Genomic DNA, 21,863 nt, shown 5'->3' with positions numbered 1-21,863 from the left:
CACACAAGATTCAGTGGCTGGAGCACGGGCCTTGGAGTCAGACCTCTCCCTGGCCACACAACCCCAAGGAAGCCTGTTTACCTCGGTGTCCTCTTCCATAAGAGAGTGCTAGCAACACTTATGTGAGAGCACCTGTGCAATGCTGTCTCGACCAATAAGTGAGATCATCCTTGTGATGTGTCTTGCACACGGTGAGCACTCAGTGAATGGTAGTTGTCATCATGGCTGGAGAGACAGGCTTCTGTCATCTTCCCTCCTATTTGGGAGTATGGAATCAGGAGCCGGAGCGGATCTGCCACAAATGCAGGCCATGTCCTGCCCATAGCCCCTTGCTCTCCTCACTGCAGTGACCGTGGCCTCACTTCCAACGGCCAGTACCTGCACCTGCCATCTGAGGGGTTTCTTGGACCGTGGAGCCCACTCTGCCCACCCATGTGGCCAGCCAAGGAGAGCTGGGGAATTAAAGATCCCTGCACACATTCCCACCCAAAGACTGGTGGGAATTGGTGTATAAATACCCCAGTTCCTTCACCCCTTGGGTGGATGACCCTGAGTGTGATCCACATTGGGTCTAGGGTTCCCAGTGGGACTAAGGGCCACTCACAGGGGAAGCTAGTCTGCCTGATAACACACCCTTTATTGATTTCTTTCCCTCCTGTCATACTTCCTCACTTTCCAATCATGTTTCCTGGGGTCACTATCTAAAAAAACCACTTGCACTCAAATGTTTGTCTAGAGTCTGTTTCTGGGAGCATTCAAAATAAGGCACTAACTTTCAGAGCCTGAAGTTAGGCCAGTGGCCATCACATTTTTGTGCACATGAATCTTCTAGAGATCTTGTTAAAATGCAGTGGGGTACAGTCTGAGTGACATGACTCAGTCTGGGGTGGGGCTCAAGACTGCATATCTAACAAGCACACTGATAATGCTGACACACTGGTCCCAGATACACACTTTAGTCAGGGTTTCGACTCCAGTGCTGTTGACCCTGCTCAGACACAGGGGAGAGCAATGTGGCATAGAGCAGCCTGGGAGAGCTTGCTAGAAGAAGAGGGGGGGAGCGTAATGCTAAGTCTTGAAGCCTGGGGAGGACTGTGGGGGGTGAGCAGCAGGAGGAGGGCTTTTCCAGGGAGGAGGGAAACTGGGGGTTGCTGGGGTCTGAAGCCATGCCCAGAGTGAGAAGGATGTCAGAGGGACTCATCTGCCTGTGACTGGGGCCTGCGGGCTGTACCGGCTGGAGGTTCTGAAGAACAGCGGTGCAAGGAAGTCCTGCTCCGTTCTCCAACCACATTCTCCCCCTTCTCATCCCTAACTCGGAAGGAAAATTCAGACTCCTGGCTTCCCAAAGTCTTCCCTCCTTACTACCCTTCATCTCCCCTCCCTTACACATCTGGATTCTGTGTCCCCTCCGTGGAGCCCTTTCTGGTCTTTCTAGATCACAGTCAGCTTGCTCTTTTTTTTTGTTTTTTTAAGACTTTATTTATTTGAGAGAGAGAGAGAGCATGAGCAGGAGGAGGGGCAGAGGGAGAGGGAGAAGCACATTTCCCGCTGAACAGCGAGCCCGACGCAGGGTTCCATCCCAGGACCCCGAGATCATGACCCAAGCCAAAGGCAAACACTTAACACACTGAGTCACCCAGGCGTCCCAGCTTGCTCTTCTGAAATGTGACAGATGTATGGTCTAAATTGCACATTTGACCATTTTATATTTTTATTGTCCTGTGACTATTTCACATATGAATAACCAGATTTTACTGTAGCAATGGACCCTGCGGTCAATCACACTCACATCATTGTTTCATCATTCATAATACTTGGATTATTTATAATCACAGCATATAAAGATCTCACACATAGGATTTTCATTATAGAATTAAGAAAGAGGTCCAGAAAGGTCAGGTGGCTTGTCCCAAGTCGACCAGCTGGTTGGTGTCATCACTACAGGCTGGAAGTGCGATAAGTGGCTGGAGTGGAGCGTTTGGCATCACGTTGCCTTTTCTGGGCTGAACACAGCCTTGGGCACACCAGACTCACTTGCTTTGCGCCCACTCAGCCGCCGGGGGAGGAAGCCACTTGCCTGGTGCCCCCTGGTGGTCTAGTTGAGAACACTGCAAATGCCTTTGATCAAAACACATTTGAATCATAATAAACTGGGGCCCTGAGAGATTTCATCCCCCTGAATTTCAGCCCTTTTCTCTTTACAACAAGTATTTTCATGAATAATTGAAGAATTAAGGAATCACACTGCTTTCTGCCATCATCACCCAGGGTTGCCCGTCTTCGCTGGGACATGGCAGCCCACCATTCAGTAATGACTCCCTATAGGAGTTAAGAGTCACTTGCAGCAAACATGGGGACACCGCCCCACCTAGGCCAGTGTGGGCAGTCTAGGGGAGGCAAAGGCCTGAGCGGGAGGATTTTGAGATGTCTCTGTGGGAAGAGGAGTGAAGAGTCTCTAGATAGAAGCAAGGGAGGTGGACGGGGGCCAAGGCCTGGTGTGAAAGAGGAGAGGCAAGAACAGAGGGTGCCTCTCTGGCACTTGCTCTCTGGATTTAAGGCGTTTCTGACTTCCCTCTGGGAACTCTGGTGTTCCCTTCTGCACGAAGTACTCGCAGCCCCAGCCCTCCTATCTGTGGCACTGTCTGAGAGGCTGCCAGATCCGCTTTCTGGCAGGACGGGGATCCTGCAGAGGGAGGAGCTGGAGAAACCCCACACGTGGGTGGGCTGCGGATGCCTGGTTTCTGGTCCCCACTCTGTCACAAGGAAACCTGCAACTCCTTCCACTCAGATCACAGATTCCATGACCACAGATCACTGGTGAAACTGTCAGCTGTAGAGCCAAGTGTGGCCGGCAGATATATGAGTGTGTGTGAACAGCCAGCCAGAAATGATCTGTAATGCCTAGAGGTGAGCCTTGCCCTCCTCTGCTGCCCATCACTCCCTCTATGCTTTCACCACTGGGGAGCGTGCCCCTTAACAAACTCTCCCACCTCTGACACTCTAAGGACCCTTGGGCTTGTCCCTGAAGTGAGGAGAACCAGTGACCAAGAGAGAGGAAAGCTTGGGGCATCTGGGTGGCTCTGTTAGTTAAGCACACAAATCTTGATTTTGGCTCAGATCTTGATCTCAGGGTCGTGTGATGGAGCTGCTCTTTGGGCTCAGCGGGGAGTCTGTCTGAGATTCTCTTTCTCTCTCTCTCCCTCTGCCCGTCCCCCTCCTCTCTCTCTCTTTCTCTCAAGTAAATACGTAAATCTTAAAGAAAGAGAGAGAGAGAGGAAAGCCCTGTCTCAAAGCCTCATTGTGTGTTTTCCACCCACCCTTGACCCTAACACAGAGCCTAGGGTTCCTTGTGGTCCCTTGGCCCTATTGACATTTGGGGCCAGATAATTCTCTGCTGTGGGGCTGTCCTGTGCATTGTAGGGTGTTTAGTAGCTTCCTGGCCCCTACCTACTAGATGCCAGTGGAGTCTCCAGACAAAGTCAAATGTCTGAGGGGCAAAATTGCTGTCAGTTAAGAGCCAGTACCCTAAAAAGACAGATGAATAGTTCTTTTTAGGAAATACGGGGAAAGAAGGAAGATCTGTCATTCATTTCCCCAAGAGAGAAAGCAAAAATTGAGGCCAAGGCAAGATGCAGAGTGAGGACTGGTGGGACACCCCCGCCCCCCCGCCATGCCTCAAACACTGTTGAAAGCTTCTCCTCCCTGCCATGCAAGAGTCATAGGGTTGCCCATTTCTCAGTGTTATGGATTGAACTGTGTTCCTCCCAAAAGATGTTGAAGTCCTAACCCCCACCCAGTACCCATGAATGCGACCTTATTTGAAATAGGGTCTTTGTAGAGATAATCGAGTTTAAGATGAGGTCATATGACTGGTGTCCTTATCAAAGGGGGAAATTTGGACACAGAGGCGCATACAGGGAAGGTGACGTGACACTATCTACGAGCCAGGGAATTAGTCTAAGGCTCCCAGAAATGAGGAGAGAGGCCTGGAACAGATTCTGCTTCACAGCCCTCAGTAGGAATCAACCTTGCCAACACCCTGATCTTGGACTTCTAGCCCCAGAACCGTAAGACAATAAATTCCTGTTGTGTAAGCTCCCCAGTTTGTGGTACTTTGTCACAGAGGTCCCAAGCTAACGTACTCAGTAAGAAGAAGGACAGCAGGACCAGAGAGCTGGAGGTGTGCAGGGATCTGGCTTGTGACCCCACCACCAGAAGCAGAGACACACGAAGGTGACAGGTGCTGGGGTAGAAGACGCACGTGCTGACAGGACCCAGGCTCACCGCATAGAGACAAATGCCAACAATGGGCCCAGAGGACAGACAAGTGAAAATACATCATATCTCTAAAATGAAACGCTTTGATTGCACCAATCACGAGAAGTTGTAAAACTACCCTGAAGAATTAACAGCCTCTGTACATGCTAACTACATCCATCATAAATTCGTCTTTAGTTTCTGTTATCATATCACTGTCTCTGGGGACCCCTGGCTTGTCATCATTTGCCCTTTATAATTTATTCATCTTGTTCTTGCCTGCATCCTTTCTACTTATCATTCATCTTTACAGTTGTACATAAAATTGGATGGATACTTCCATAGCACGGTTGTCAGGAGGGAGATGGGCCTCATCAGGGAAGCCCAGGAAAGCTGGTGCAGGTCCCACTAGAGTCTCTGACGGTGTCAAGGTGGAGGTAGGGTGGACAGAGGGAGAACAAGGGAGGGCATGAAGGAGAGAGGAGGAGAAGGGAGAGCCAGAAGAGGCAAGTGAGAAGGATAAATGAAGAAAGGATGGACAACGAAAGGGGAAAAGAGGAAGAGAAAAATGACCAAAAGGGAGAGAACAGAGGAGGAAACAGGCATAGAGAGAAAAGGGAGAAAGAGAAAGAATGGAAGACAAGATGGGACTTGGGCAAAGGAAAGAGGGACAAAGACAGAGGAAGCATCCGAAGCCTGCGGGGAGTGGGGGGCGGGCTAGAAATCCAATTAGGATTGTTTTGTTTTGTTTTTTAATTTTCCATTTTAACATCTTTCCTGGTATACTCAAAGAAGGTCACACTGAATTTCCATAGAAATGACTGGTCCTCAGTTGCAGGGACCTGCGTCTGGAGGTGTGATAGCGGTGATGCTGCATGTCTGCTGGGCTGAACCCAGGGCTGGGGGTGGGAGACAGACAGAGAGGAGTGTGTTGGTTTGCTTTGTATTCTCAGGTTGCCAGAGTGAGGGCACAAAAGCCAATCTTTAACTAGTGAATTGGAACTTTAATGTTTACCAAGCAGATACAGCTCCCACTCTCCCCACCCCCTCCTCCCCCTGCCAGCTCCCTCTCCTCCCCTCTTCTCTGTCTGCTCCCTCTTCTGGCTGCTTCCACAGGCCTCCTGCTAACTGAATCTAGCTCTTCCCCCTTAGCGGCCCTGGTGAGAAGCCCTTTCTGCTGTCAGAGGAGCAAAGTGCTGGCCACTATTGGCTATGTTGCTTGGTTTTCCTAATCGAGTCTCTCCCCAGAGGCCCTACATTTCTAACTTTGGAAGCAGATGGGGTCTTCTGGAAGACAATTGCCTGCAAAGTCCCAAAGACATGGGGGCTGGGACTAAGTAGCAGGGACTTATTTTAAGGAACAGAATTCTTCCAAGAGGCCTCCCGTGCACACTCAGGCCCCAGGGAACTCTCCAAGTGGACCTCTCCGGCCCAGCTCACAGCTCCTGACCTGTCATGCATGCCTTGTGTCCCAGCTGATTCTCGGACCAGTGCGCTCATCTCACATACCTGTCTTCCTCCCAACTCTCTATTCCCAGTCTGCCTATATCCTGAACAAAACCCTTGAGCAACTCCTATACCCCACAATCGTCTGGGTCCCCCGAAAGCAACTGGTAGTGCTGAAAAAGAGAGATGGGTATCCTGGTGCTGGTCCTGGCTTGGCCATTTGTTAATTGTGTGACTTTGGACAAATTGCTTAATCTAAGACTAGATCTCTCCATGTGTGGGGGATGATCCTAATAACTTCCTCATAGGGTAGTTGTGAAGATAAAATGAGGTAATGGAGGTAACATGCTTGCTTCGTGCCCATCGGATAGTAAGTGCTTAATAAATATTAGTTGTTATAATAGAGCAACTGTCCACCCTACCCATTTTATAATAACCTGCTATCTTGTAGTGTTGATATTTTTGTGCATGTGTGTGGCTTCTGTTTCTAACTTGATGGAAACCTCCAAGAGGGGTAGGGATGAGTTTTTCTAAACACCGTATCTGCCAAGGTTAGCACTGTGCCCAGCACACACTCAGGAAATGCATGTAGATGGATTGAGAAACTGTTCCATGTTGACTGTCCCCTACAAATAGGGGAACAAATGTTGGATATAGAAGAGGGTGGGCTGAAGAGGGGCAGGGGGCCAGGAAAGAGAGATCAAGAGTGTGAGGAAGACATAGAGATGGAGAGTTTAGAAAAGTGGAATCACTCTGACTAGATCCTGGCAGAAGATACTGCTCAAAAGGACCCTGATGAGCTTTTGTGGTTTAGCAATCTCATTCTAACCAAGTCGTGCCAAACTCAAAAACAATCCATTTGTGACACTGGTCCAAGGATGATTCCATCAGCCATCCCAGGGACTCTGGTTAGGCTGGTACCCGGGGATACTGACCACTGACTTGTAAAAACAGCTGTGGAATGGTTTCTGAGTTTCCACTTACCCCAAGAGAAATGCCATCTCTCTTCTCAGTCGCCAAATGAGAACCCATATTGTGGGGCATCTCTAGTTCTGCCTCTGCTGTTTTGTTGTTGTTTTTGGTGATGGTAGTGTGCGTGTGTGTGCATCAACAATGATACTGTTTTCCTTGCTGCCGACAGGCTAGCTCTGGAACTTGCTGGGAAACAAAATGGGTTGCCTGCACTATTTTCTCCCCTCTTTTTCTTTTCAGTGAGAAAGTGGAGGGCTGGTTTTAATGGATTGATTTTAATGGATTTTGAAGTCTGGAAAAGTGCCTAAATTGCTGAGGTTACCAGTTTTCTAGGTGCTTTTTTCAATTGCTTTCTCCTTAGTCAGACACAGAGTGCACTCACTGGGGCACCTAATGTGGTCACCCCAAACAAGAAGAGGTCTCTCTCTGCCTCCCCCAACCAAACAGGTGGCCAGGAGCACAGTCTCAGCTGGTGGAAATACCCACTATTTGGTTGGGTGACAGCATTTTGCTTGGTCCTGTCCCTGCATTAGCTAGCTTCACGCTTTCTCCAATCTCAAAGGAGAGAACAAACCAACGATAATAACACCAGTTCTGCTTTCTGGAATCCACTTTAAAGCATAATTTTATTTGGTCGTTTTGTTTTTCATTTGTTTCCATGTGAGTTTGTGTGGGGACAATGTGCCCTGGGAAGTTTGAGCTTCAATCTTGTCTTTTCTCTCTGTCCCTACCCCCTGTAGGCTGTGCCTTCCCTGAGAATTGTGATGAGGTCTTTGAGGCCACGAGTCTCCCTGTGAGGCCTTTGAAGAAAAGACAGGCATTCCAGACACTGCAAGGGGACTCCAGGCTGTGTTTTAGCCCCACCATTGGCTTCTTCTCACCCCTCCCATCTCCCAACATATATTCACGTTTCTTTTTGTCCTTTCTCCCAAACTTGCCCAACTTGTCTTTGTGATTTCAGAAAAATGCCACTGGATCTCCCAGTATGAAGGATTAGCACAGATTATGGGGAACAGTGTTAATTATCGGTGGAAGGGGGGCTGGCGCGTCGCTCCAATGTGCTCCTGATTTCCCCTGGGCCTTTCTGCCTGGTAATAAGCCTGCTTTAATCTGGCAGGCCCCTTGGTGAAATCAGCACCACGGACAGTGGTATTGATTGCTTCTGAGAAACCATCACAGCTGCTCAACCAAATTACCTTTGATATGTGACCTTTAATGTAATTACTGCAACATCAAAGTATTTCTATAAATTATTAAAGAACTAATACACTCCATCATTTAGCTATTCTATTATATGTAAAATAAACAACCACAAGTTAATGTTAGATCCTGAACAATCCATACTTGCTACTAAAATTCTCCCAGGCCCCAGCCTCTCCCCCTTCAAAATCCTGAGCCTCTCCCTCCCACCTTCTCTTTCTGTTTCCCCATCTAATTCCCAGCTTTTAGCTGTCACGAAACTCGCCGGCAATCTCTTTCAGACTGATGAAGGGCCTCCCAAAACAATGTGGTATTTTCTATTCCATTTGGGTGGCTCTAGAATATCTATCACAATCTCCCCCAAAACAAAGTACCATAAACACTTTATTAATCAGCACAAACCTTTCTCAGAAGCCTTTGATTATCTTACAATATGGCTTTATGCCTCACACATAACATGGGGCGATGTGGAGCATATTTCTGCCATCTTACAGAGGGCACCCAGAAAGTAATTACTATAATATATGTGCGTGTAGCCGCGCCACTAAAAAACCAACTGGGGAATGGCCACCGTGCCAGAGCTGGGCTCCACACAAAACCTGTGCGGCTCACGATTTCCATACATTTGCATCCGCGGGTATGTTATTAAGATGACTCAGCCCCGTGCTTTGCAATCACAAGTACCAAAATACAATACAAAGGCTGTCTTAATGGAAGGAAGGCCCACCCCTCCCCTAAACGGGTAAAGAGGGATCTCTGATGCAAAGGAAAGCTGCCCCGACCCAGGGTTGCATTTTCTGTCTACCTGGTTAACCTTTCCCGCTGTGGGGCAGAAATGGAAACGTGTGTTTACATACGGGTTTGCTCGGTAGGAATGTAAACATGCATGTGTAAACACCGGTGAGCATACATACCGAATACACGTGCTCCCTTGCAGTGTCCGTTGTATAAGCTTAACCACAGTATATTTGTAAATTCTTTAAATAATGCCCACAAACACTCACATCTTTCCATTTATCTTTAGATACTCGGTGAGCCGTATATCTACCCCCCCCCCCCCATCTCTCTGAACCCACAGGAGAGACCGCGCAGACCCTTGACCCGAGGAACACTTCTTATTTTATGGTGATGAACTAGCCTCGATAATAGCCATGGCTGATATCACACCCAGTTAGGGGGGCCATAAATAATTCTCTTCTCCCCCGCGCAGAAGCTATAAACCAGGGCTGAGGCGCGATAGTTTATCAAAGACGAGGACTGGCTCCTTAAATAAACCGCGGTGATCTCACTTGCGGCGCCGAGCTTGGGCGAGGAGGCGCCCCCTCCCGCCCCGGCCCCCGCCCCCGCCCCCGCCCCAGGAACAGTCAGTGTCCGACGTCGATCGGCGGGCGATCGGGCAGCCTCGCTACCTGGGGCCCCGTGGGGCCGGCGGAGGCAGCTCCGGGCGCCGGGGACGCAGGACACCCTGCGTCCCCGCCCCGGCTGCCCGCGCGGGCAGTTCGCGGAGCAGGGACCCGATCGGAGGCGTCCGGAAGGCCAGGGGAGGAGCCGCGCCCGAGCTCTGCGGCCGTGGCCGAGTTCGCCCCCCGCACGGGATTCCGTCGGGCTTGGACGGCGGAACGCGGAGGCCGCGGGACGAGCTCGGAGCCAGGCGCCCACACGCCCTCGTCCCGGCCCCGCGCCTCCCGGCTTCTGGGGGCGCGGGGGGCGGCGCGCGACCTCCCGAGCCGAGGCAGGCGCGCGCCCGGGCCCGCGATCCCCCCCGCCGGCCGCGTCGCAGCCCAGCCTCCCGAAGTCGCCCCCTGTCGGCGCGTCCGTCGCTCGCGCCTGGCGGGCGCCACTTACCCCGGGCAGAGTCTTCTGCTCGTGCAGCGCGCTCTGGGCCTTCAGCGCTGACTCACGCTCGCAGTAGGTGAGGAAAGCGCAGCCTGGGGAAGGAAGCAAGCGCCAAGAAGGGTCAGTGGGGCGCCCCTGGGCCGCCGATGCGCCCTCTCGCCCGCCCTCCAGTCTCGGCCCCTCCCCGCTCTGGGTCCCTCTCCCCACCTCTCTGTCTCTCCTGTGCACTCCACTGGAGCTTTCTTGCCTCTCCGTTTTCCTGTCTGTCTGCTTTTTGTCCCTCGCGTTGCTTTTCTATTTTGCTCACTCGCCGAAGTCTTCCCCCCCTCCTGCATCTTCCCCCACCACCACCACCACGCCCCCTCTCCCCGCGGGTCCCTTCCTGTCCCTGTGCCCTGGTGCCTCGGCCTTCTCCCTCCCTCCTTCCCTCCCTTCCTCCCCCCTGGGTGTTGTTCTGTCTCAGCTCCAGCCCCAATACCTCCCGGAAGGGGCAGCTTCCAGCCCTCACCCTCAGCCCCTCTAGTCACATTGGACCATGAACTCGTTCTGGCCCCTTAGGAGTGCTGCCGGCTGCTCCATCAGGGATGATGGAAGGACACTCCAGACCTGCCCCTGCCGAATAAGTCTCCATCTGTAGGGAGGACCCCAGGCCTGTATGTACTAATAAAGTGAATGGGGCTGTCCATGTGTCCCCTGCCATCCCATGTGCAGTGATATCCCCACACCCCTCAGTCAGAAGGCTTCTTGGGCATATCCAGCCCACCAATGCTCAACACTGGACCTGAGGCCCACTCTTGCTCTGCCTCTAATTCCCTGGGCAACCCTGGCAAATCCTGTCTCCTCTGCGGCCTCAGTCTCCTCATGTGTGCACTGAAAGGGCTGACCCAGTGGGCTCCAGGGTCACTCCAGTGTACCTTTACCCTTAAGTGACTCTGACCATGCCTTACCAGGGAATCTGGATTTTACAGAGCAATGTACCTAACTCAAGGGGTGACTCTTAATGCTGGCCCTTCAGGCATGGTGACAAAGCAAAGAGCATGCTTGCTAGTGGGAGAGTCTCTGGCAATTCCTGCAAACTGCCCATTGTCAGGGGCTTCTTCCTCTGCCTGCAGATAGGGCTGAGCCTGGAAGACCCTGGCCATAGGGTATGTCAAAAAGCCAGCTTTGGCCAACAGAAGGCTTGAGTCTCCAGGGGAACCCTGCAGGCTGGCCCCCTCCCTTTTTTCCCCAGGCTTCTTTCCCTCCACTGCCCCTCTTCCTTTGTTCTCAGGGTCTTCTCACCTGGTATGCCTTCTCGCCCCATTTTCCAATCTTCCAATCCCACCCGTCTTTCAAGAATCTGATCAAGTTCCACTGACTCCAGGCAGCCCTTCTTGACTGCTCTAGTCCATCCCAAGCCAACCTCACTTTTTGGCCACCCATTCTCATGGCCATTTGTTAACTACTTTCCAAGTGCCCACTCTGTGCCAGGCTCTGTGGCCCAGGCCCTCTTCCTGTGAGGGCTGCAGGCTGGCGGTGCCTACACCAACCCTTGTTACCGGGCTTTCTCTGGCTTCTTGCTCCCGGAAGAACAGAGTGCTCCCAGCATCCCCCACAGTCCCTTTGTCCTCCACCACCCAGTGCCGGGGGGGGGGGGGCAACCCTTCCTTCTCTTCCAGTATAGGAATTGGTCCTGCCTCCCTTCCCCTTTGGAGAGGAGATGGAAGAGAATGTATGTGTGAGGGGGACAGAAAGATAGGAGGAAGGAAGCAGGGAGAGACACCTGGGAGGCAGAAACTCTCAGCAACCTGTAGGCTCTGTGCCTCCCCCACCTCCAACTCTTGCCCCAGGCTGGGAGGACCTGTGAGGGCCAAGAAGCCTCTCCTCCACTCCATCCCATCCCTCCCCATCCAGACTCCAGATCAGCCCACCTTCTCCCCCCTCCTCGCTCCTCCCTCCTAGTCGTGGCAGACGGTTATTGATGGAGACACCAGGGGACTGAAATGAATAGCGGTCAGAGGCCCCCATGACGCCCTCCCTCCTGCTGCTGGCTGCCTCTCTGGAGGCCTCTTTCCTCCTGTCCCTTTCCTGGCCTTGTCCTCTGCCTGTGCCTGCCTGCAACTGGGAGGCAGCCGCTGTCTTGCTGCAGGCAGGCAAGCCAGCTAGGGACAAGGTCAGGGGCAGGTGTAGAGAGGGAGGAGAAGGAGGAACAGGAGGAGGAGGAAGGTGGCAGGTGGAGGAGGGAACAGGGAGGAGTCAGAGAAGAAAGGAGAAGTAGGAGGAGGTGAGAGGAAGGCCAGGAAGGGGAGGAGGAGAAAGAAGGGGAGAAAATGACCACATTGTTTTGGCCCTGGATAACGAAGAGGAAAAGATCCCTGGAAAAAGAAAGAATCTGTTGCTTTTTCCAGCTTCCAGGAATTTCTGCCAGTGTTTTTGAGAGCTCACAGCCACTGTGAACCAGAATCTTTGAGGGAACCCCCAGACCCCATGTGACCGTTCGTGCCATCTCCACCCCTTGACCTCAGCTCCTTCAGTCCTTCCTCTTGCCTCCCCCCTTGCCTCCTTCCTATTTCTCAGCTCTGCGAGACACACTCTGCCTTGGGGCTCGTGCACTGATTAGCCCCACTCTCTGCACGCTGGCTCCTTCGCTCCCCACAGGTTTCTGCCCCCATGTGACCTCCTAGTGATGCCCTTTCTGACCTCCTTTCACACAGCTCCTCTCCCCCAACACACACCTCCTCTCTGACCCCTTGTTCTGTTTACTCTTCTCTTTGGCACCCCACTGAGCTATTAACATTACATGTTGGTTCCTTGATTGGCAGTTTCCCCACCCTCCGAGGGAGGTCCAGGACCTGCTTCTGTCCCATTCCTGCTTGGTTCTCCATGCCCACAACAGGGGCGGGATCTCAAAGCGGATTTGTCAAGAGCACTGAAGCCTGCCCCAGCAACTTGTACAGGGCCAATAGGTGAGGGGCATGTGTCCTCATCTATAAAAGGGGAGAGCCATCCCCTTCAAAAGTTTGTGGGGAGACCTACTAGCCAATGAGTACTAACAATCTCTGCAGAGCTCTCTAATTGCAGAGCGCTGCATAACCACAAACTCTCCTGGTCAGGTCAGAAGGCAGAGTCCCTCCTTCTGTCCCTCTGCACATCTGCCTGGAGGGACCAGCCTTACAGAGGCACCGGTTGGGGCAGACCCACCGGGCCCTTCTCAAGCGCTCTCTTCAGCCAGTCCCATGCCACGGCTCACTACGTCTCACTACGGGTCGAAAGAAAGAAAGAAAGAAAGAAAGAAAGAAAGAAAGAAAGAAAGAAAGAAGATACCGATAAGCAGCTATCAACCGTGGACTCCAGTGTGCATGAAGGGACCACATCTGCTCCCTTGCGGAGGGCAGCGCCCTGGGGGAATAGCAGCTTGGCATGGAGGGGGTGGCTTGAGAGGAGAGTGTGCCCTCGCAGGGTCCTGCAGAACGTGGCGGGCCTGAGGTGGAGGCTCAGGTGGGACTCAGGGAGACCAGGGGAGGAGAGAGTGCCCAAGCCTCAGCCACTGGCACTTGCTGGCCTCTCATGTGTAGGGAAGGGGGGCACACAGAACCCCACTCAGAAACACTAGTTTTGACTTCCGGTGCTCATTGCTGCTCCAGCTGTGAGGGTGTGTCAGGGGCCTCAGCTCAGCGGTCACCAAAGCCGCCCTGCTCACTCTCTGTGATGTGCTGAGCTGACCTGTCCCCAGAGACACACCTGGTGAGCCCTCTTGGGAATTCGCAGTCTGAGGAAATGGGATTCTCTTGGGGAGCAGCTGCTTACTGAGCCAATACGGCCTGGGAGAGGAAGCTTAGATCAGGCTCTGCACCTTGAGAAGGTCTGAGAAGAGAAGCCCTCTCCCCAGGGATGGGGCCAGTGGCCCAGGATCTCCTCCCCAGCCCGGCCCTACAAGGGGGCTCTTCCTTGGGCTCACAGAGAGAACAGGAGCCCATTGTGGCTGTTTGGAAAAGCAGAACAACTGAAAACCACCGAAAGGTCTCTCAGTGCGGGGGTGGTTTTATGTTTCAACTGTGGAATACGCTACAGCAGTTAAATGATGAAATGGTCTTAAATGTACCAGCATGGGAAGCCACAGTCAGATGCGAAGAGCAAAGTCACGAAACAGCATATGCCGGGTACACGCAGTGAAGACATAGGCCATTAGTCCATGTGCACCCGAATCTGTATTTACGCCATGGCACAAAGTCTGGAAGCTGAAAACAGGGAGTATGTGGGAAGGTGGGGCATGTCTCCCATAATGTTAACTGTTTTGGGTTTGGTCGACACCGTTAGACACCAGAATGTATTCATGCATCACTTGCACAATTAATTTTAAAGGAAAAAAAAAAACTTTGCCTAAAGAGGATAGGATGAAAAGGGAGGGGGTGCGAATGGGTGAGCCAGACCCACAGCCCGTTTTGAGGGGACAAGATCATCAGGAATCAGCTTCCTGACAAATTCTTCATGCGGGGAATTATCACGTGAGGGTCCAGTTATGTCCCCGTCTCAAAGCTTCCTCTGAGCTCAGGAATTGAAGTCGATTCCTCCCACCCAGCAAGCTGTGAATGGCATATTGGTCCCGTGGCCCTGAGTTCCCGATGTTTGTGGGATAGAATCCATGACTGATGGAACCCAGAGCCTCCCCATCTCTGCTCTCCAGTTCTCCCCTTCAGCCAAGTGACCCGTGATGCTGAGGCAGGCTCTGAGGTGGGAAGTGTAGAAGCGACTCTCTCTGGCGCTATGACTTCGCCGCTCAGCTCAGCTCTCATTTTTCCTGTCCCACTGTCTTGGAGGGAGGGTCCCCCAGCACCAGCCCCTCCCCTGAGTCTCCCCTCTCTCCCGAATCATGGACCTGAGCAGAACAGAGCTTCAGCCCAGAGAGCAGGGATGGATTTTGGAAATCATGGGAGGTGAGAGTGGGGGCAGAGAGATGTCATACTTTGCGGAAATTCCCATGACAGTGCCACCAGCCTCAGCTGTGGCCTGGGTTGCCTGCACAAGTCGGCCCCCACGCCCACTCTGCTGGCCCGTAGCCTCCTGCCTCTCTTCCGAGGCTCTCACTTCTACCATGTGCCCCGCCCGAACAAGGCCTGCCCTCACTCGCCCTCATGCTGACATTTCACCTCTTCCCACTCATCTTTCACATTTACTTGTCCTTCCCATTTGTTCCTTGGCTTGTGTCTCTGAAGAGACTGTCCACTCTGTGAGGGCGGAGACAAGGGCTTCTAAATGGATTGAGCTTCTCACTCAGGCATGTGAGGGCTGGGAGACCAACAGAGCCATGGGGATGCGAGAAGGGGAGCCGCCTGGCACAGAAGTGAGAGCGGGAAGCCCTGCAGCAGGGAAGGAAAGGAAGGGAAGAGAAGGGTGTGGTCAGGAGAGGTTAATCAGGAGCCAGGAGCCCTGGGGAGCCCTGCGGAGCCATGGGGAGGCAGGCAGAGCTGGTGGTGTCAGGAGGGCATTGCGGGCTGAGGTGCAGGTGGGGGTGGCAGACACACCCCTCCAGCCGGGCAGCCTGCAGACGATGTGATGAGGGGGCACCACTGGTTCCCAAGAAGGTGGGCCAGTGCCCTGTCCCACATGGGGGAAAAACACAGCCCGGCAGAATTAATTGCGCGAGATGGCAGTAATTTACAAAGCCCCCGTGTGCGGGGATAAAAGGCCCTTGTCATTGTGAAGTGAAGGAAGTACAATTTCCTGCCCAACTCCAAGCAGGGCTGAAGCCTGGGGTGTAATCATCACGGAAGGGAAGGCTCCCAACGTGCTCCCTCCTCCCACCCAGCCAGGCCTTGGCTTCCCACTAATTGAATTACAGAATTAGCCAGAGGAAGGTGGCCCTAGAATAGGGAGATCTGGACTTTAATAAAACATCAGATCCTTCAGGGCCTGCACTTGGCCAGCCTGGAGGAAGTAAGAGGAAACTAGGGACTGGGAACGGGGTGGGGGATGGAAGGGAGAAGCAAATGCACCAACCAGCCGGACCAATGGGTCAGGGAGGGGCTCCCCGTTCAGTGCGATCTTCTTGGTCTGGCCAGGAAGACACCCTCCCGCCCCCAAATCTCCACCGTAGACCTGCCTAGTTCCTGAAATGCCATCCTCAGAGGACCAACTTTCAGTGGTTCTCATGGAGGCTGTACCTGAAAATCACCTGGAGAATCTAAAAAACAAATATAGGCCCTGCTGCAGAGAAATTAAGGCAGAATCTCGGGGGGTGGATAGAGAGAGGGAGGGAGAGAGAGAACATCCGCCAGCCTCTCATAAAGAGGGCCACGGGTGTTCTGAAGCCAAATCCGCCCCCTCCTCCCCGCCCCAATCCAGTTCCTGTCCCCCATGGTCTAGGTGAGCAAGGTGACCTCTCCAGTGCTTTCTGGAGCAAATGTCCCCTTCCTCCCTTCCTATGCACGCAGGAGACCAGCTGCAGAGCTGTTCCTCACGTACATGCTCTTCGTCTGGGAATGTCTTCCCACCTCTGTGCCTGCCCCAGGTCTGCCCCTCCTTCAAGACCCACCTCTTCAGGTCTCTGGGTCTGTGAAGCCCAAGGCACCTATCTGGACCCCCACAGTCTCACCTTCCTCTGATTGCTGCCCCAAGGGTGAGCCTTGTCTGCTCATCTAATCCCTGAGCAACTTGAGAATGGGCCCTTAGGGCTCAACAGAGCCTGGTAACAGGCAGGAGTAAGAAACCAGGCGACTAGGACACGGTCTCTGCCTCTCTTTTCCAGGACCCAGCCATTGGGTGATCCTCCTGCCATCTTCCCAGGACCTGTCATGGCTGTTCTGGTCCCCCCCTGCCCCGGGTCCTTTCTACATGGAGCTTACTCCTTTCTCCCCCATGCCCAGAGGAATCCTCCCTGCTGGTATTCCAACAGCTCCTGTGGTTCTCCTCTTTCCATAGGAGACGGACAGTGAGCCCAGCCATGTACAGGACTCTGACTTCCTCTTACAGCTCCACCTCCATGGGGTAAACCCAAGCGAGAGCATCTTTTCCCCTGCTGCCTCTGCCATGCCGCTCTCCTTTGGAGCCCACGTGTCCTTCCAGGAGTGATGCGAAGATTTCCCTAACCACACCAACCCCAGCCACTCTTAAAGCCCTTATGGATGGCCCCTCTCGCTTGGCCGTTCGAACACACATATTTGTCTACCTTGCATTTGTGTGTGTTTTGCCCACATGGAAATCTGCTACTATAGGAACTGCCAACTCCAGGGTCCTCTTCTCCTCCCAGGGACAGACATCACTGAATGCAGTGGTGGATAAGCTTCACTCTGCCCCCACCTGGGTGACAGTGATCTGAAATGCTGGGGAGGGATGGCTGGCTGCAGGAAGAGCAGGGTGTGTGAAGAGGGTCTGGGCTGTCTGCCCTTCGGCTCAGGCCCCGGACAGCGGCAGGAGCCATCCGTCTTCCTTGGAGGAGGCAGGCAGGGGAGATGGATGGAGCCCTTAGCCAATGCATTAGGGCTGCGGGCCTGCCCCCTCTTCAGAGCTCTCCAGTGCTGAAACTCTACCCTAGGCCCTCATCCTGCTCTGGGGCTCAGCACTGCCCTCCTGCACCAATGGTCTTTAAACAGGAAACTCCAGAGGAGAGCATGGTGGCCTGTTGAAGTGCTTCTCAGAGATAATGGTTGCATGACATGGGAGAGTTACCCTGGCTTGCTGTGACCCTAAGTGTATCTCTTACTTCTCTCAGCTCTCCTGCCCTTTGTGGCCGCAAGATAGAGATGGGCACAGAACTAGGGGACAGGGATGTCCCCAGACTTAGACTAGGAACCCCCCAGGGATTGGGACCGGCCTTCTCTTTCTCTGCCTGCCTGGCCCAGGGCAGGGCCCAGGAACCTCAGACCCAGGGACCTCATTGGCTCTGGACCTCAGAGGAAGAAAGGAGCGGAGGGCAGGCCTTTGCCAAGTGTCTCTCCTGCCAGCGGCCCTTGTTTACACTCTCAGCACTGGAGAATGACATGTCTGGTGTTGGCTGCAGCATCTTTATGGCACTGTGAAAAAGGACAGAGACTGGACATAACATACTGATGGCCTCTCCCCTCTCTCAGCGAAGAGCTCTTGGTGGTGGAGCCTGGCCCGGGGAAGGTCTCAGCCTTTCTGAGGCTCAGCCCTCAGGCGAAGGACCACCTGCTCCACTGACCCATGTGCCGGCTTTGTTCCCACAGCCAAGGGGCTGCTCTGTGCCCCATCTCTAGGCCAAAAGCTCCTGCTGGTCCCCATGATGGCACACAGTGCTCCCTTTGTTCCTGTCTTCATGGAGGCCTTCACCGGCCACGGTGCTATTGCTCCCATGAGCTCCGCCTTCTCTTACCTCGGGAGTAGGCCACAGGGATGTTGTCAGCATCTGGCAACTAGATGAGGCTGAGTGGCTCGCAGAGACCTGAGGCCCCCTGATGGCTGTCTGGGGCTCAGTTCCTGTTGTCCCTTCCAGCAGCCCTGGGCAGCATCTGGACCCTGACGTCCCTCATGGGAAATGTCCTCCTTCCACAACCCCACCCCATGGCTTACATTTGGGACAAAGCGCTCCGGGATGACCTCATTCTCTTCTTGCAAGGACCCAGGGGGAGTCAGCTGGGCTCTCGGGGCTTCTCTGGGCCACAGGCACCTGAGCTCCCTCTATGCCTAATGCCCCCTCCAGTGTCAAAGTCAGGCCATGGGCTCCCCACAGAGGGCTCTATCTGAGCATCAGGCTGGATTTGAAGTGCACGTGGGGCATTTGTTATTCACACGGATGCCAGGATAAGCGCTAGAGCACAGACACTGAACCATGTTCCCTTCTAATTAACGTGGTTGGGGAGTTTAGATCTTCCTGTTTTGAATTTTCTCAGAACAGGGAGCACCTACCGAGAAGCCGAGCATGACTCAGTGGGAAGGGACTGCTAGCTTACTGAGTGCCACAGGGGAAGGGGCTCTCAGGGGCCCCCTTGGCCTGACCCAACCCGTCACTGAAATGTGGGAGCTGGGCCACAGGCAAGGCCTCTGAGAAAGCAGGCCCATCTCAACGGGTGTGGGAGGGAAACCATATTCCTGTCTCAGACCACTTCTGTCCTCCGTGTTCCCACGTCCGCTGCCGGCCTGCCACTGCCTCTCCCTCTTCTCCTGTCTTGTTGCCACTGCAGCGCTTGGCTGGCTGACCTCAGCCATGCTGCTGACCCCAGGCCTGGTGCGCTGAGCTCCTCGGTGTGTGGGAATGACATGGTGCAGGACCGGAGCCCCTCAGCAGCCCCCAGCGTTTGCCAGGTCTTGTGTGTGTCTCGGGCCCACAGAGGAAGCTCAGTGGATGCTTGTTGAGTTGCATAGAATTCCCTTTGCTGGAGCTTTACGTGCTGGTTGGACCAGCTAAATTAAGGTGGGGGCATTTTCCCCAATAGGATCCCCATCCCCATGTAGGTGGAAATGTGGGGGAATCCCTCCTTGGTATGCTTCTGAAGCCCCCAGCTCCCTCCCTGAAACCGTCCCTGGCATATCCACAGAGACAGCTCTCTACCCCACAATGTCCTTGTGCCCTGGGGGAGCAGCCTCTCTTGACTCCTTTCTCCCTCGCAAGGAGAGATCACAGCCTCAAGGCAGGGGACTGTAGAGTCCCTTTGTCCCTCTTCTTGGTCACACTGAACCACATTTCTCCCCAGCACATACCAATGTCGCCTCTGGGCCTTTGCTCTGACTCCTCTCCCACCTGAGATGCCCTCCTTGCTTGCAGGGGTGGAGTGGGGTGGGGTCCTCTACCAGCTCCTACCACCTCTGCAGCCCTCCCCAGCTTCCCAGCACTCCCCGATTCTCCTTCCAATAAGTTCTTCTGCATCCAAGTGTCTAAAACATAACCACAAGGGCTTGGCTGAATAGAGTTTTCTGCTGTTCTCATCTGCGGAAACTCTGTCTCCCTACTAGACCACAGCTCATGGGGCTGGGCCTGTCCTGTCCATCCTTGAACAAGTCCCTGGATGGGGCTTCGCCAGAGTGGCTGAGCTGCTGAGAATCAGAAGGGAGGGCCGCCAGCTCCACTTTGATTGTGCTTGGGCACTCAGGACTTGCCAGGTGAGGTGAGGTGAATTAATCTCACCTCTCTTTCCTGGCTCCTTCCTAACAGCCCCTAATTCACTTAAAGAACAAAAAAAAAAAAAAAAAAAAAAAAAAGAAGAAGAAGAAGAAGCACACCAACCAAGAAATTCCAACCTCAGCATCCAAGACAGGCTATTTTGAAAAGACCAATAGCCAGGAGTCCCATATTACAGGATCAATGTTTGGAAAATGTGATTTTCTTTTTAAAAGCAGAAAAACAATCTCACACAGTCCTGGCAGGCCATGGTCCAGCTCTCGGCAGAGGGTGTCTTTTTCATGATCTCAGCCACTTAAGCCAGTCTTCTGGCCGGGCATTGGGCTTCACCCAACATCAATAAGATAGGTTCAACCACAGGCAGTTAGCAATATTTAACCTGAGGGCTGCGGTGAAGGAGTCCTTAGCAAATGTGATGGGAATGCTGGCCCCCGTGAGTTAATCCCTCAAGCTCTCTGAGCCCTGGCAGCCGTTCACACTGTGGGAGGGATAGAGGCTGGCCAGTCAGCTGGCCCCAATCCTGGGAAGGGATAGAGCCACTGACCCTTCATTCATCGCTGACCTTGGGAGTGCTCAAGGTGGGCGAGAGGCAAAAGGCAAATGGAGAGGGTGACCTCAGGGGTGTGGAACGGAGCCCGGCATTCAGCTTGATTTCCTCTCTCCACAGAGACCCACATCCCACAGAGCCCACCAAGAAAGAAGACTCAACTACCTCATGGGTTGACGGGTACATAAGACTCAAACCATGTGACTGGAATGGGTGGTAACATCATCTGTGGAGGGAGGGAAAGATGATTCATTCATTCCCTCATTCCACAACTCTTTACTGAGGGCCCACCATTTCTCATTTGATGAAAGACATAGAGGAGACCCTAGGTGAACAAACTTGCAAGGCTACGTGATCCACGTGCCAGGAGCATACCAGCCAAGCCAAGGTTTGTGCGGGGCTCGGGCTAACAGTAAACACTGATGACTAGTTATCTGCTGGGCATTGGTCTAAGTGCTTCACATGTATTGAATCGTTTAACACAATAACTCCATGCACTAGTACAATAATCATCCCCATTTTACAGGTAAGGGAACAGAGACCCTGGAAGACAAAAGACCTGCCCCGGGCCTATGGCCAAGTCCCTGGCAGAGCTGGGCTGCCAGATGCAGCAGACTCCTGCAGAGTCTGTGGCCTTAACCCTGGGCTCTGCCACCTCCTGGAGGAGGATGCTGGGCTCTGCTCAGGGTAGGGGCAAATCAGCTCAGGGCTCCCCCCGACTTCCTTCCTTCCTTCCTTTTTCAGTCTCATGGCTGGAATCCCATTTTCTCTCTTGTCCGTCTACTTAATTCCTTTTTTTTTTTTTTTTAAGATTTTTATTTGACACAGAGAGAGAACACAAGCAGGGGAGCAGCAGGCAGGGGGAGAGGGAGAAGCAGGCTCCCCACTGAGCAGGGAGCTGGATGTGGGGCTGGATCCCAGGACCCTGGGATCATGACCCGAGCTGAAGGCAGACGCTTAACCCACTGAGCCACCCAGGCGCCCCTTAATTCCCATTCTTGACTACTCCAGGACATACCATTTTTTTCCACCCCTAAACAAGGTAACATCTGACCCCGCAGTTTCTGTCACCTGCCAGCTGGTGCCTCTGGGAAAGCCATTTAACCCCCATGGCCTGGTTGCTTCCATCAGCAGGACCCCTGGGAAAGGGGTGCAGTCTCCGAGAGAGGTGGGCCTGGCTCTGGCAGTAGCCTCTGCCTTGTTCTGGGAGCCATGGGTAGTTTGAGTAATTTGGGTAGTTTAAGTCCTCCTACTCCAGCCCTCAGGCCTCAGGTTCCTTAGAGGGGAAACAAGCCAGTGGCACTCACCTGCTGGGGTCATGGGCATCCGGCAGAGTGCCCGGCGTATCACCAGTGGGGAGGGGATTACTGTTGCCACCCTCATCGGGAGCAGCAGTGGTGACGTGGTGCTTAAGATGCCCTACAGTGTGAGAAAGAGCGTTGGCATTTATACCGTCTGGTGTCGTCTGCTCCCCTGGTGTGGGACCTGCACACTTGATTATAAGCTCCCCCCCTCAGGACATGCTCACCAGGCCAGGCACCTAGTCTGAGTTTC

General features: G+C 53.4%; 1 protein-coding gene across 3 annotated transcripts in view; it reads right to left on the bottom strand.

Annotated features, from left to right (window-relative positions):
• CELF4 (CUGBP Elav-like family member 4) overlaps positions 1-21,863 on the bottom strand; it is a 292,693-nt gene that overhangs the window by 206,796 nt on the left and 64,034 nt on the right. For all 3 annotated transcript variants that reach the window (XM_087869859.1, XM_087869858.1, XM_087869861.1), the window contains exon 2: positions 9,721-9,803. In XM_087869859.1, coding sequence (XP_087725985.1) covers positions 9,721-9,803 — 83 coding nt within the window. The remainder of the gene's footprint in view (positions 1-9,720; positions 9,804-21,863) is intronic.

Source organism: Ursus americanus, chromosome 19, assembly GCF_024610735.1.
Source record: "Ursus americanus isolate L20-20 chromosome 19, mUrsAme1.1.p, whole genome shotgun sequence".
NCBI lineage: Eukaryota > Metazoa > Chordata > Mammalia > Carnivora > Ursidae > Ursus > Ursus americanus.
The sequence above is the reverse complement of the archived record's forward strand: the minus strand, read 5'-3'. Positions and strand labels throughout refer to the sequence as shown.